The 16,882-nt window shown below is 45.4% G+C and overlaps 1 protein-coding gene and 2 non-coding genes across 3 annotated transcripts; 1 reads left to right on the top strand and 2 right to left on the bottom strand.

Annotated features, from left to right (window-relative positions):
* The first annotated feature begins 357 nt into the window (after positions 1-357).
* LOC119958860 lies at positions 358-12,017 on the top strand. The gene is made up of 3 exons (XM_038787364.1): positions 358-591; positions 8,819-8,995; positions 11,516-12,017. Exons 1-3 carry the CDS (start codon positions 358-360, stop codon positions 11,984-11,986), a joined length of 882 nt encoding a protein of 293 aa, XP_038643292.1. The 3' UTR covers positions 11,987-12,017.
* Positions 801-883, bottom strand: trnal-aag. Its single transcript has one exon. It is a non-coding gene; the product is annotated as a tRNA-Leu (tRNA).
* trnal-cag lies at positions 8,506-8,588 on the bottom strand. The gene has a single exon. It is a non-coding gene; the product is annotated as a tRNA-Leu (tRNA).
* Positions 12,018-16,882: the final 4,865 nt, after the last annotated feature.

The following is a 16,882-nucleotide window of genomic DNA, read 5'->3' as shown; positions in this document are numbered from 1 at the left end:
CTTTTATTCATTGTTGAGCCTAGAATATACACGTGGATTGTAGCTGTCCATTAAAACAAAAATAGAGTTCGGAAGTTTCTGGCCAGTAAGTTCACAATGTCCACCGTACATCACTCATGATCATCAGGTGCAACAAATTATATCTTCATTGTCATTTCATTTGAAACTAAATGTGCCTTTCCTATTTTTGAACACCAGCCAGAGTCATGTATCAGAGTGCCAACCTTCTCCAAGCCGCTGGGGTGAAGGAGCTTCTCATTGCTGCATTGATCAGTGTTGTGCGATCAACAAAGACCGAACTGCCGCATATCTGTTCCTCACACGAAGGTATTGAGAGACTAAGACCTGAGCGGCGTGATGGATCCAATTAGACAGTTGCATCGTGGTGACTGTCATCTCTCTCCACAGCTGCTTCTGGTGCTGCTTTCACAGACCAGTTGCCGAATAACCCCTCCAGTGTGCAAACAGGAAGACGTTCCTCCAGGAAAGGCGGCAGAAAAGGATTCTGGGAGAGGTCAACTGAGTCACCTCGACAATCCAACCAGACAGGCTATTTACGAGAAGAGAAGAGGAATATTGCTCGGCGACCTGGTATGAATATTAATTCCTTAACCGGAGACAGTGAGCAATCTGCAATCTGCAGTGAGCAACCAGCCTTCTGCCTGTGGGGTGCTGGGTTGCGAATTTAACCAGGAATCTCATGTCCTGAGACCACCGCTTCCCCATTGAATGGGAGGTCTGGTTCATCCTGGAGTTGAACATTATGCTGGAGAAAAGTAGCCACCTAGAGGAAAAGTAAATGTCAGAAGTGGGATTCGAACCCACGCCTCCAGAGGAGACTGCGACCTTAACGCAGCGCCTTAGACCGCTCGGCCATCCTGACCCGCTACGGCAAAAGATATGCTCCGTGCACAAATCGATTTAAGTTGTATCTTCATCGTCATTTCATTTCAAACTAGATGTACTTTTCCTGTTTTTCAACCCCAGCCAGATTCCTGTATCTGAGTGCCATCCTTGTCCAAGCCGCTGGGGGGTCAAGGAGCTTCTCATTGCTGCATTGATCAGTTTTCTGCGATCAACAAAGACCGAACTGCCGCCGACCTGTTCCTCACACGAAGATATTGAGAGTCTGAGATCTGAGCAGCGGGAAGGATCCAATGAGACATTTGCATCCTGGCGACTGGAATCTCTCTCCACAGCTGCTTCTGGGGCTGCTTTCACAGACAAGTAGCCAAAGAACCCGTTCAGTGTGCAAACTGGAGGAAGTTCATCCAGAAAAGGCGGCACAAGAGGATTCTGGGAGAGGTCTTCTGAGTCACCTCGACAATCCAATCAGCCAGACTATTTACATCAAAAGAAGATGAGTTTTACCCGGTGTCCTGGGATCAATATTAATTCCTCAACCATAGTCACTAAACAGGCCATTCAGTCTTGAACTGGGCTTCTGTTTGTGGGATCGTGCTGTGCGGATTCCAGCTGGAATCTCAGGGCCTGAAACCTCTGCTTCCACATTGAATGAGAGGTGTTGGATCTCCTTGGAGTTGAGCATTTTGCAGGAGAAACTTAACCTCGTTGAGGAAAAGTGAATGACAGAATTGGGATTCGAACCCACGCCTCCAGAGAAAGCTGCGACCTTAACGCTGCGCTTTCGACCGCTCGGCCATCCTGACGCGCTATGGCAAAGGATATGCTACGTGCACAAATCGATTTAAATTCTTTCTTCATCGCCATTTCATTTCAAACTAGATGTGCTTTTCCTGTTTGCTCCATTTAACAAAGACGGAACTGACGCCGACCTGTTCCTCATACGAAGGTATTGAGAGTCTGAGATCTGAGCGGCGTGATGGATCCAATTAGACAGTTGCATCCTGGCGACTGGAAACTCTCTCCACAGCTGCTTCTGGTGCTGCTTTCACAGACAAGTAGACAAATAACTCCTCCCGTGTCCAAACAGGAGGAAATTCATCCAGGACAGGAGACGGAAAAGGATTCTGGGTGAATTCAACTTCGTCACCTGCCAATCCAACCAGCCAGACTATTTCCAAGAAGAGAAGAGGAAATTTATCCGGAGTCCTTGGTGATTATTAATTCCTCATTGCAACTTCTTCATGCACACGTTTGAACAAGACTTCCTCACCACACAGGACCTGCAACCGTTGTTGTACACCAGATACATCGATGACATTTTGTTCCCATGGACCCACAGCGATGAATCACTGAAACAACTACACGATGAGATCAATAAATTCCATCCCACCATCAGACTCACCATGGACTATTCTCCAAATTCTGTTGCATTCTTGGACACACTCATCTCCATCAAGGACCGTCACCTCAGCACTTCGCTTTACCGCAAGCCCACAGACAACCTCACGATGCTCCACATCTCCAGCTTTCAACCGAAACACATTAAAGAAGCCATCCCCTATGGACAAGCCCTCCGTATACACAGGATCTGCTCAGACGAGGAGGAGCATAACAGACACCTACAGATGCTGAAAGATGCTCTCGTACGAACGGGATATGGCGCTCGACTCATCGATCGACAGTTCCAACGCGCCACAGCAAAAAACCGCATCGACCTCCTCAGAAGACAAACACGGGACACCACTGACAGAGTACCCTTCGTCGTCCAGTACTTTCCTGGGGCAGAGAAACTACGACATCTTCTTCGCAGCCTTCAACACATCATCAATGAAGATGAACATCTTGCCAAGGTCATACCCACACCCCCACTACTGGCCTTCAAACAACCGCGCAACCTCAAACAAACCATTGTTTGCAGCAAATTACCGAGCCTTCAGAACAGCGACCACGACACCACACAACCCTGCCAGGGCAATATCTGAAAGACATGCCAGATCATCGACTTGGATACCACCATTACACGTGGTAACACCACCCACCAGGTACGCGGCACATACTCGTGCGACTCGACCAATGTAGTCTACCTCTTACACTGCAGGAAAGGATGTCCTGAAGTGTGGTACATTGGCGAGACCATGCAGACACTGCGACAACGAATGAACGCGCATCGTGCGACAATCACCAGGCAGGAATGTTCCCTTCCAGTCGGGGAACACTTCAGCAGTCAAGGGCATACAGCCTCTGATCTCTGGGTAAGCATTCTCCAAGGCGGTCTTCAGGACACGCGACAACGCAGAATTGCCGTGCTAGAACTTATAGCTATGTTCTGCACGCATGAGTGCGGCCTCAACAGGGATCTTGGATTCATGTCGCATTACATCCACCCCCCACCATCTGGCCTGGACTTGCAAAATCCCACCAACCGTTCTGGCTTGAGACAATTCACACCTCTTTAACCTGTGATTATCCCTCTCCCTGGATCTGTAATGATTCGATTACCTGCAAATGCTCACATTCCAAGCATTGTCCAGCATCTCTGACTTTGTCTATATAAATGTTTCTGGAACATACCTCGCCATTCACCTGAGGAAGGAGCTGTGCTCCGAAAATTCGAGTTTGAAACAAACCTGTTGGACTTTAACCTGGTGTTGTAAGACTTCTTACTGTGCTCACCCCAGTCCAACGCCGGCATCTCCACATCTAAATTCATCGTCATTTCAATTCAAACAAGATATGCTTTTCCTTCTTTTGAACCCCAGCCAGAGTCCTGTATCTGAGTGCCATCCTTGTCCAAGCCGCTGGGGGTTAAGGAGCTTTTCATTGCTGCATTGATCAGTTTCCCTCAATCAACAAGGACCGAATTCCCGCTCCACCTGTTCATCACCAGAAGATATTGAGAGTTTGAGATCTGAGCGACGTGAAGTATGCAATTGGAGAGTTGCACTCTGGCGACTGGAATCTCTCTCCATAGCTGCTTGCGGTGCTGCTTTCACAGACAAGTAGCCAAAGAACCCCTCCAGTGTCCAAACAGGAGAACGTTTTACCAGTAGAGGCGGCAAAAGAGAGTTCTGCGAGAAGTCAACTTAGTCACATCGACTGTACTGTGGGTAGCTGAAGAACAGGTGTCAAAGGGCGGATCGGACTGAAAGTCAAACTTTGATACTAATAAAGAAGAAGGCGGATGTTCTGCTGGGTAAAAGCGAATTGTTTGCTTTTGGTGTGAGTGAGAAAATAAATAGCAGAGGATGGTTTCGATCCATCGACTTCTGGGTTATGGGCCCAGCACGCTTCCGCTGCGCCACTCTGCTCGTAGTTGAATCTTTGCGGGACCGGACGTGAGGCAAATTTTGAAGAAATCAGTAACAGGTCGATCAATATTCCCAGAGAGGAGAAACTACCGCCCCGAACTTCCTTCTGTGAAGATGATTCCAGTTACTCCCAACTTTTCCATCAGAACAACGTCACAGACGAAATCACTTCACATGCACAGAACAGCCATTCAGCACGAAAGTAAAATATCTGAACTATGCTGACAGAATCAGTCTGCTCAAACGTGCGTTCTTGCTGAAAGAACAAATGAGGAAGTGAATAGTTGTCTGGCTACCGCAGTGGTGTCGTAACTCCTGGTTAAGGGAGCAGAGTGCCGCAGCGGAAGCGTGATGGGCCATTAGCACAAGGTCGCTATTTATATTCTCCCTCACACCAAAAGTAAACATAACGCACATTCCTGTTTGCTTTCCAGCAAATACCTATCAGAATATTTCTTGCAGTCTCATCCTGACATTCCCCTCTCAGACGAATGTGAACAATCCAACCAGCCAGACTATTTACAAACAAGAGAAAACGAATTTTACGCGGAGTCCTGGGATCAATATTAATTGTTCAACCAGAGTCACTGAAGCAGATTATCGAGTCATTAACTGGGCTTTTGCCTTTGGAGTCTTGCTGTGCGTATGAGAGCAGAAATCTCATGTCCTGGGAACTAATCTTTTCCTTTGGAAGATATTGGATCTTCCTGAGGTTGATAACACAGCCGGAGAAAAGTAAAACTCAATAAAGGAACACTCAATATCAGGACCGGCATTCGAACCCACGCCTTCAAAGGAGACTGCGACCTGAACGCAGCGCTTTGGACCGCTCGGCCATCCTATGCGTTACCGTCAGAGCTAAGATCCGTGCACAAATCGACTTAAATTCTATCTTCATCTCATTTCATTTCAAACAAGATATGCTTTTCCTACTTTTGAACCCCAGCCAGAGTCCTGTATCTGATGCCATCCTTATCGTCGCCGCTGGGGGTTATGAAGCTTCTCATTGCTGCATTGATCAGTTTGCTCCAATCAACAAGTATCGAATTTCCGCTCTACCTGTTCCTCACACGAAGTTATTGAGAGTCTAAGATCTGACGACGTGAAGTATCCAATTGGAGAGTTACATTCTGGCGACTGGAAGAACCCCTCCAATGTCCAAACAGGAGAACGCTCATCCAGTGGAGGCGGCAAATGAGTGATTGGGAGAAGTCAACTTAGTCACCTCAACTGTACTGTGGGTAGCCGAAGAACAGATGTCAAAGGGGGGATCAGACTGAAAGCAAAACTTTGATACCAATAAAGAAGAAGGCGGATGTTCTGCTGGGCAAAAGCGCCTTGTTTGCTTTTGGTGTGAGTGAGAAACTAAATAGCAGAGGATGATTTCGATCCATCCACCTCGGGATAATGGGCGAAGCACGCTTCCGCGCCACTCTGCTCCTGGTTAACTTTCCGTGGGGCCGGACGTCAGGCAAATTTTGAAGAAATCAGTAACAGGTCGCTCAATGTTCACAGGGAGCTGAAAGTGCCGCCCCGAACTTCCTTCTGTGAAGGTGATTCCAGTCACTGCCCACTTTCCCATCAGAACAATGTCACAGAAGAAATCACATCACCTTCACAGAACAACCATTCAGTACGACAGTAACATATCTGAACTATGCTGACCAGAATCAGTCTGCTCAAACGTGCGTTCTTGCTGAAAGAACAAATGAAGAAGTGAATAGTTGTCTGGCTACCGCAGGGCAGTGATGTCAGAGCTCCTGGTTTAAGGAACAGAGTGCCGCAGCGGAAGCGTGCTGGGCTAGTGCCCCGAGGTCGAGGAATCGAGGCTATTCTCTGCTCTTTATATTCCCCCTCACACCAAAAGTAAACATGACGCACATTCCTGTTTGCTTTGCAGCAAATACCTATCAGAATAATTCTTGCAGTCTCATCCTGACATTATTCCCGGGAATGAAGGAGACAGCATGACACATTGTAAAGGTCACAAACAGGGAACCACAGAGAACATGATGTAAAATATCAACATGTCTGGCAGCAACTGTGGAGAAAAAAGTGCTATCGTTTCGAGTCCAGGTGAGCCGTTGTCTAAGCTGGACTGAAGCGCGTTCCAGTAGGACCCCGCAGACGGACAAATAGATAGACAACGTTTTCCAGTAATAACTCACAGGGGGCCAATAAGGAAATAAAGCATTATCGAGTAATAAATCACAATAGAAACCCAGCTCCCATCTTCCCCTCATGTACGGATGTGAACAATCCAACCAGCCACACTTTTTACAACAAGAGAAGTCGATTTTTCCCCGGAGTCCAGGAATCAATATTTATTCCTCAGCCAGAGTCACTGTGCCGATTACGCAGTAATTAACTAGGCTTTTACCTGTTGGTTCTTGCTGTGCGAAATTTAGCAGTAATCTCATGTCCTGAAGCCACCGCTTCCCCATTGAATGGGTGGTATTGGATCTTCCTGGGATTGAACATTTTGCTGGAGAACTGTAATCTCGTGGAGGAAAAGCCAATGTCTCGGAGTGGTATCGAACCCACGCTTCCAGAAATGACTGCGACCTCAACACAGCGTCTTAGAATGCTCAACCACCCTGACACTGCGCGGAGGAAGGTACGCTCCGCGCAAAGCCCGACTTTAATTCTATCTTCATCGTCATTTGATTAGAAACTAGATGTGCTTTTATTATTTTTGAACCACAGAAAGAGTCCTGTATCTGAGTGCCATCCTTCTCCAAGCCGCAGGGGCTTAAGGAGCTTTTTGTTGCTGCATTTATCAGTTTGCTCCAATCAACATGGCCCGAACTACCGCCCGACCTCGTCCTCACAAGAAGGTATTGAGAGTCTAAGATCCGAGCAACATGCGGTATCCAATTGGAGCGTTGCAACCTGGCGACTGGATTGTCTCTCCACAGCTGCTTCCTTGCTGCTTTCACAGTCAAGTAGCCGAAGAACCCCTCCATTGTCCAAACAGGAGGACGTTAATCCAGTAGAGGCGGCAGAAGAGAGTTCTGGGAGAAGTCAACTGAGTCACCTCGACTGTACTGTGGGTAGCTGAAGAAGAGGTGTCAAAGAGCGGATCAGACAGAAAGCAAAAGTTTGATTATAATAAAGGAAAAGGCTGATGTGTTCTGGGTGATAGCGACTTGTTTGCTTTTGGTGTGAATGAGAAAATAAATAGCAGAGGATGGTTTCGATCCACCGACTTCGGGGTTATGGGCCCAGCACGCTTCCGCTGCGCCACTCTGCTCGCGGTTGATTTTCCCCGGGTCGGACTTGAGGCAAAGTTTGAAGAAATCAGTAATAGGTTGATCAATGGTGCCAGAGAGGTGAAACTGCCGACCCGAACTTCCTTCTCCGAAGGTGATTCCAGTCACTCCCCACTTTCCCATCAGAGCAACGTCACAGAAGAAATCACATCACCTTCACAGAACAACCATTCAGCACGAAAGTAAATATATGAACTATGCTGACCAGAATCAGTCTGCTCAAACGTGTGTCCTTGTTGAAAGAACAAATGAGAAAGTGAATAGTTGTCTGGCTACCGAAGGGCAGTAATATCGCAGCTCCTGGTTAAGGGAGCAGAGTGCCGCAGCGGAAGCGTGCTGGGCCGTTACACCGAGGTCGAGGAAACGGGGCTAATCTCGGCTATTTACATACTCCCTCTCATCAAAAGTAATCATAACGCCCGTTCCTGTTTGCTTTGCAGCAAATACCTATCAGAATATTTCTTGCAGGCTCATCCCGACATTAGTCCCGGGAATGAAGGAGACAGCATGACACATAACAACATTGTAAAGCTCACAAATAGGGAACCACAGAGAAAATGCTTTAAAGTCTCAGCAGGTCTGACAACATGTGTAGGGAGAGAAAACAACTAACGTTTCGAGTCCAGGCGACACTTTGTCAAATCTGGATTGTAAACGTTATCCAGTAGTACCCCACAAAGGAGCAATATTTATACATACTGATGTCCCTGAATGGCTCACAATAAGGAAATAAAGCATTAACGAACAATAAACCACAATAGAAACCGAGTTCCCAACTTCCCCTCTCGGACCGATGTGAACAATCCAACCAGCCAGACTATTTACAACAAGAGAAGTCGAATTTCACCCGGAGTCCTGGGATCAATATTAATTCCTCAACCAGGGTCACTGAAGGGGAGTATCGAGTCATTAACTGGGCTTTCGCCTGCCGGACTTGCTGTGCGTATTTAAGCAGGAATCTCCTGAGAACAAAGCTTTGCCTTTGAAAGGGAGATTTTTTATCTTTCTGAGGTTGAAAATCTAGCCGGAGAAATCTAACCTCGTGGAAGAAAACTCAATATCAGGAGTGGGATTCGAACCCACGTCTCCAGAAGAGACTGCGACCTGAACGCAGCGCTTTAGACCGCTCGGCCATCCTGATGCGCTGTCATTTAAATTAAGATCCGTGCACAAATCGACTTAAATTCTATCCTCATCGTCAGTTCTATTCCAACAACATCTGCTTTTCCTACTTTTGAACCCCAGCCAGAGTCCTGTATCTGAGTCCCATCCCTGTCCAAGCCGCTGGGGGTAAAGAGCTTCTCATTGCTGCATTGATCACTTTGCTCCAATCAACAAGGACCAAATTCCCGCTCTTTCTGATGTTCACAGGAAGATATTGAGAGTCGAAGATCTGAGCGACGTGAGGTATCCAATTGGAGAGTTGCATTCTGGCGACTGGAATCTCTCTCCACAGCTGCTTCCTGTGCTGCTTTCACAGACAAGCAGCCGAAGAACCCCACCAATACCCAAACAGGAGAACATTCATCCAGTGGAGGCGGCAAAAGAGTATTTGAGAGAAGTCACCTTAGTCACCTCCATTGTACTGTGGGTAGCTGAAGAACAGGTGTCAAAGAGCGGATCAGACTGAAAGCAAAAGTTTGATGCTAATAAAGAAGAAGGCGGATGCTCTGCTGGGTGCTCGTGACTTGTTTGCTTTTGGTGTGAGTGAGAAAATAAATAGCAGAGGATGGTTTTGGTCCATCGACTTCTAGGTTATGGGCTCACCAGGCTTGCGCAGCGCCAATCTGGTCGTGGTTGATGCCCTCCGTAGTCGTACTTGAGGCAAAGTTTGAAGAAATCAGTAACAGGTTGATCAATGTTCCCAGAGAGGTGAAGCTGCCGCCCCGACCTTCCTTCTGTGAAGGTGATTCCAGTCACTCCCCACTTACCCATCAGAGCAACGTCACAGAAGAAATAACATCGCCTTCACAGAACAATCATTCAGCACGAAAGTAAAATATCTGAACTATGCTGACCAGAATCAGTCTGCTCAAACGTCTGTTCTTGTTGGAAGAACAAATGAGAAGGTGAATAGTTGTCTGGCTACCGAAGGGCAGTAATGTCGCAGCTCCTGGTTAAGGGAGCAGAGTGCCGCAGCGAAAGCGTGCTGGGCCGTTACACCGAGGTCGAGGAAACGGGGCTAATCTCGGCTATTTACATTCTCCCTCTCATCAAAAGTAATCATTACGCACGTTCCTGTTTGCTTTGCAGCAAATACCTATCAGAATCTTTCTTGCAGGCTCATCCTGACATTAGTCCCAGAAATGAAGGAGACAGCATGACACATTACATCATTGTAAAGGTCACAAATAGGGAACCACAGTGAAAATGCTTTAAAGTCTCAGCAGGTCTGACAGCATGTGTAGGGAGAGAAAACAACTAACGTTTCGAGTCCAGGTGACCCTTTGAGAAATCTGGATTGGAAACGTTACCCAGTAGTACCCCACAGAGGAGCAATATAGATACATACTGATGTCCGTGAATAGCTCACAATAAGGAAATAAAGCATTATCGAACAATAAATCACAACAGAAACCGAGTTCCCAACTTCCCCTCTCGGACGGATGTGAACAATCCAACCAGCCAGACTATTTACAACAAGAGAAGACGAATTTTACCCGAAGTCCTGGGCTCAATATTAATTCCTCAACCAGAGTCACTGAAGGAGATTATCGAGTCATTAACTGGGCTGCCGCCTGTCGGGTCTTGCTGTGCGTATTTTAGCAGGAATCTCATGCCCTGAGACCAACGCTTTTCCATTGAATTGGAGGAATTGGATCTTCCTGAGGTTGAAAATCTTGCTGGAGAAATTTAACCTCTTGGAGGAAAAGAAAACAATAGGAGTGGGATTCGAACCCTCGCTTCCAGAAACGACTGCGATTTGAACGCGGCACCTTTGACCGCGCGGCCATCCTGATGCATTGAAGTCCGTACACAAAGATCCGCACACAAATCGACTTAAATTCTATCTTCATCGTCATTTCATTTCAAACAAGATATGCTTTTCCTACTTTTGATCGCCAGCTAGAGTCCTGTATCTGAGTGCCATCCCTGTCCGTGCCGCTCGGGGTTAAGAAGCTTCGCATTGCTGCATTGATCAGTTTGCTCCAATCAACAAGGACCGAACTACCGCCGACCTGTTCCTCACCCGAAGATATTGAGAGTCCAAGATCTGAGCGACGTGCTGTATCTAATCGGAGTCGAGGAATCGAGGCTATTCTCTGCTATTTACATTCTTCCTTTCCTTCCAAACATGGCCGGGATTTTCTCAGACCTTACTTTCTTGCTATTCTGTTCGTTCAATTATCTCTCATCTTGGTGCTTTGTTTAGATGCTTAGCTGTCCACAATATCTGTTTGATCTGGACAAATAATCGATGCTCCAATTAGAACAAAATGTTTTGTGTCAATCGGTTCAATCCAATCCTGAGGAGGGAATTCTAATCTCCTCAGGATGATGTTTAATGATTTGCTGAATGATCTGTTTTTTGTTCACGCCTTGAAAGGTTATGTCACTGGATTGGGAATCCAGGGGACAGCAATAATCTTTGGGACAGAGAATAACTCCCAGGACGGCAGCTGGTGAAATTTAAATTCACTGATTTCGTGAATCTGGAATTTAAAGGCATCGGAGCTGGTTACATTTGGTCAGGTGCAAGCTGGCACATTTTCTGATTGGTTGTTTAATTCTCCGCAGTAAATACACAACTTCTTCACCGACTATCCACAATGTTTTCAATAACAGTTGAATTTCCACGATATTTCCAATGTAACTGATATTGTTGCACAAATAATGTAATCAGAGGAACAGTGCGTTTCGGAAGCTGAGATTTTCCAATAGTTCAAGTGTTGGTCTCCAAATCCAATGGCCTTTTTCGAAGGAGATTCTATCCCTTCTCACAGACAGAATGGGACTCCGGACATCGCATGAAAGCACTAACTTCCTGGAGTGATTTCAGGCTGGGTTTATAATGCTTTATATCGAACAAATTGTCAATGACTGTCCTGTTAAAAGCAGTTCAGTTAGCGGAGTGGCTGTGGCTTTGTACTTGCAATCAAATGGGGCAGCACAGTAGCACAGTGGTTAGCACAGTTGCTTCACAGCTCCAGCGAGCTGTCTGTGCGGAGCCTGCGCGTTCACCTTGTGTCCAAGAAGGGAGCCAAGAAAGTCATTAAGAAACCGGCAGTAAAGGGCGGCAAGAAGCGGCGAAGTTCGAGGAAGGAGACTTACTCCATCTACATCTACAAAGTGATGAAGCAGGTTCACCCCGACACCGACATCTCCTCCAAGGCCATGAGCATCATGAACTCGTTCGTCAACGATATTTTCGAGCGTATCGCGGGTGAGGCTTCCCGCCTGGCCCATTACAACAAGCGCCACACCATCAGCTCCCGGGAGATCCAGACCGCCGTGCGCCTGCTGCTGCCCGGGGAACTGGCCAAGCACGCCGTGTCGGAAGGGACAAAGGCGGTCACCAAGTACACCAGCTCCAAGTAAAACTGCACAATGGACTGAAAACCACCCCAAACCCAACGGCTCTTTTGAGAGCCACCCACAATATCTGTGAAAAAGCTGCACCGTCTTTTCCCGCATTGACTTCATGAGAAATCTCTTTGTGGAGGATAGAGATTTGTTCCGTTCCAGAATGTTGTGAATGTGGCTTCATACCCGCCCGTCACAGACAGTTTCACACAGAAGAGACACTCAAACTGAAGTGAGAGCGGATTTTAAACCCAGTCTGGTATTTGTGACGGACAATGAGGAGAAACACAATTTCAGGAGGGAATTATTTAAATTTAATGATAAATATTTTCATAGTTTAACAACAGGTGAGTTAATGGAAATTATTATTTTGTTTCTCTCGGGTGACCTGGTTCCCGCTCCCAGAACAGAGTAAAGGCGGGAATGAAGAGGGTATTTTTGGGCTGATGTGTTTATTCCGCAGTTTTCCCAGGGGGCGGAATCAGCGAGATTTGAGCACACACAGGACCTGTGTCCATTGCAGCGCTTTAAGATCTGCCTCTCCCCGGCCCTCCCTATTCTCCGGACACAAAGCTGCCTGTTCCACCGGCGGGATAGACTCGGGGATTCTCTCCACAGTTCCCAGTGTAACATTCCCGGCCGCTTTCAGGAGAGAGGCTCAGAAATCAGCCCTTTCTCTCTGTCCCTGTGCAGCCTGTGTGAAGGAGTTGGTTGGTAATCTCTATGTTTCTGCTTTTGTAGAGAGCTGAGATTTGCTCCGTTTTAAATTGCTGAACGGGGTCTTATTACCGCCGGTTACAGATAAGAGACTGACAAATTCAAACTGTTCCTAAACTGGAGACAGGATTCTGGGAGGGAAAACCCAATAAACAGATCACAAAGTGTGAGATTCACATGGTTTCCTGAACATTGAGCCGTTCCGTTATTTGGGATTTTCTTGAACCGATATTGGCGGGAGTTTCGAATTTGAAAATGTCAGCCAATCAAAACCTCCAGATTCTTCTCTCTGGCCTGTGATTGGTTAATTGATGACTGCCCTAAAGTTTTTAAATATAATTTGTTTCCACAGACAAATACCAGAATATTCTGAACATGAATAAATGTAACGTCTGCTCCACACAGGTTACAGGGAAGAGTGTCGCCAGCTCCTCACACACAGTCCGGACATTGTCACTGACAGAGCACAGAGACACAGACAGGCCATCAGTTCCACAGTCTCAGGCAGCAGAAATAGTTCCAGAGACACATTTTCAACTCATTAATCAAACAGCAGGAGAGACAGACGCTGTGTCCATGTCACCCTAACACAGTACCACTGACAGGAGGCCCCATAAATCCCAGTGCAAATTCTCACCCTCTCTCGGTGCTATGTCTTTTCGTCCACGTATTTTCGTCCAACGTCTTTTTGTCCGCCCGTCTTTTGGTCCAACGTCATTTTGTCCGGTGATTTATTTCGTCAAAGATTTTTTGTGACTTTTTACGTGTTTTTGCTGGATGATTTTTTTTGTCAAAGACTTTTTGTAACTTGACTTTTAGTAACTTGCTTAGTAGCACTCCACTCCACTTTAACTTTTGTACATGGAAATCTTCTCTAATGCACATAATATACAATAAAGGATCTTTATTACCGGCCTCTTTCCTTTAACGAGCCTCGTTAAAGGATAGTTATTATCGTTCTCTCCCCTTTAACGAGCCTCGTTAAAGGATAGATATTATCTGTCTCTTTCCTAATCCCGAATTCGCCCATCCCGAAATGGCAAAGTTCATTGTGTCAACGAAGAGTAAACGGAAGGTGGCTGATGGAAATAACTATATCTGCGATTTTCATTCGAGCAGTGCAAACCAAGGAAAAGAATACTGGAGATGTGAGAAAAGAAGGCTATGTTCTGTGCGGATTCACACTGTCACGGAAAACAATGAGCCTAAAATTATTTATTTCTCTAATGAGCACCTTCATCCAGCTGATGTCGATTCGTTAAATGCTAGAAAAGCAGTTGCAGAAATAAAGCATGAAGCAGTGGAAAACATAGCAGCAAGTTCGCGTAGCATACTAGCGGCCAAGTTTACGCAGCTATCAGAAAATACCTGCTCTCAACTCCCAAGGCTGCCCGTCGTCTCAAGGACTATTCAAAGGTGCCGACAAAAAAATTCTGGATTTCCCGCTAATCCAGCGGCTAGACACGGTTTTGAAATACCTGACAAATATTGCAAGCTGGACAATGGCGAGCAGTTTCTGAGGTTCGATTCGGGCGTCGAGGATCAACAGCGCTTACTAGTATTCGCATCAGAAAGTGCTCTTCAGGATTTAGCATCATATCGTCATTGGGCATGTGATGGAACATTCAAGATTGTGCCACAACAGTGGTTTCAACTGTTCTGCATTCATGTACAAGTTAAAGGTAGCAGTCTACCACGGGTCTTTGCATTACTGCCGAATAAAAGGAAGCAGACATACGAATTATTCTTTGACCAATTGAAAATTATGCAACCTGATGCAGATCCGATTGATATCATGGCAGATTTCGAAGCTGCAGTTCACAAGGAAATTAATTCATCATTCCTTAATGCATCTGTCGTGGCATGTTTGTTTCATTTGAGCCAATCTGTGTTTCAAAAAATTACCGATTTAGGCCTCAAAGAAAAATACAACACAGACTCTGAATTCTGTCTTAAAATTCGATGTTTTTCAGCATTAGCTTTCCACCCCGTTGAAGATGTCGAAGAGGCTTATGAAGATTTGATAGACGATGAAGAAATACCTGCTGAATTCATCGTTTACTTCGACTTGACTTACATAGGCATTGTGAGAGGACGTGGTGCCAGACGAAGGAGAGAAACACCTACGTTCCCGACAGCTGTATGGAATGTTAATCAGCGTGTTCTACAAGATCTACCGAGAACAAATAATGCTGCTGAGGGGTTTCATTCTGCGATAAAGCGTTCGGCGGGTGGAGCTCATTTGAATATCTGGAGGTTAATCAAAACTCTGAAGGAAGAGGAAGGGTTAATAATAGGCAAAAAGGCTCAAATTCTTCGGGGGGATCAGGCGACTTCATGTACGCGATATAAGAAAATAACTGAACGCCTCAAAGGATTGGTCGTTGAATATGATCCTACAGCGAAAATTGATTTCTTGAGGAATGTTGCTCACAATTTACATCAATTTTAAGTAATTTCGGGAATTCATCAGTAGTAAACTTTTAGATTTTTTAACTGCATTTTTAGATTTTTTAACTTTTTAACTGCATTTTTAAGCTTGCATTTTACTTGAATTTCATCAATTACTTGCATTTTAGCAATTAAATTCACTTGCTGTATTGTGCCTGCTTTCTATCAATTAAATGCTTTTATACGGAGTTGATTTGCAATTGGTTAATTGGACGAAGTGACGTTGGACCAAAAGACGGGCGGACAAAAAGACGTTGGACCAAAAGACGTGGACGAAGTGTCGTTGGACGAAATGACGTCGGACGAAAAGACGCGACACGCCTCTCTCATCATCACTCTATCAGTTCCACAATGGAGCAGGCTTAGTGAAATAATCAATATCATAGAAAACTGGTTTCCAGTTAAGAATTACACAATTAACCTTAATAATGTACTCTGAGATTCGAGTTAAATACGAGTCACATCACTCACATCAGGGGTAGCTGTACTAATCCCCAGAGTGTGTCCTCACAAATACATTAGATGCAAATCCAAATATCAGCTCCATTCTGAGATATGCTGAATGTGACAAAGATACAAATTCCGATTCTCATTTAAAACTCACCTAATTTATGAAAATAAAAGATACAATATAATTTCGATGACTAAGAACTGAGCTGTAACTTGCAATCTATTGCAAAATCCTCACTCACTCCGTTCCAGATGGAAGACACTGCCGCAATTCCAGACTGTGGTCCATTTTACATTCATGTCAGAATTCTGACTCAGAATCAGACTGAGTGTCACAGATCAAATCAATGTGAGCATCTTGAGTTAAACTTCCAGAGCAATCCAGTATCAGATTGTAGGTTACATTATCTTTCACAATTGTGTTTGATATTAAATGCCGGTCCAAAGCTATCACACATATTTTGCTTAAAACCTCCCACAGCAATGGTCTCTTTCTGTGCTGGAAATTTACGTGAAATGAATGCAAACTTATAAACTGTCCCTGAGATTGAAAGGTCACATTCTGAATCGCATCCTCACATTGAGCCACAGAGCCTGACAAGTACAGGATAATCCTCAAACAGTTGTTGAGAGTAAGATCCATCCTCACACTAGAAATGGTTAAAAGACTCTCAGAGTGGAAACAATAATGACATGCAAATGAAATGAAAATCGCTTATTGTCACGAGTCGGCTTCAATGAAGTTACTGTGAAAAGCACCTCGTCGCCACATTCCTGCGCCTGTTTGGGGAGGCTGGTTTGGGAACCGTGTTGCTGGCCTGCCTTGGTCTGCTTTAAAGGCCAGCGATTTAGCCCAGTGTGCTAAACCAGCTATTAAATGGAAAGATTGGAAGACTGATGGCAGACTGCTCGCACGCACACAGGTATACACACACACAGATATACACACGTATACACTCAGATGCACACAGTATACAGGCCCTCACACATTATACACACAGAGTTACACACTCACGTACACTCAAACATACACACACAGGTATACACACACACAGGTATATATATATATACAAGTGTACACACAGTATACAGAGCCACACACATTATACTCACACAGTTGTACACACCCGCACACACAGGTATATACACACAGGCACATAAACATTCACACATATTCTCAAATACACACACATATATAGAAACACATATGTGCACACACAGAGATATACACAGAGACAGATACATTGTATCAACGAAATAAGTTATCCAGCTACAGTGAAGTAACAGCGATAT

The sequence above is a fragment of the Scyliorhinus canicula genome, chromosome 31 (assembly GCF_902713615.1).
Source record: "Scyliorhinus canicula chromosome 31, sScyCan1.1, whole genome shotgun sequence".
Taxonomy (NCBI): domain Eukaryota; kingdom Metazoa; phylum Chordata; class Chondrichthyes; order Carcharhiniformes; family Scyliorhinidae; genus Scyliorhinus; species Scyliorhinus canicula.
This window is presented reverse-complemented; position numbering and strand designations above follow the sequence as displayed.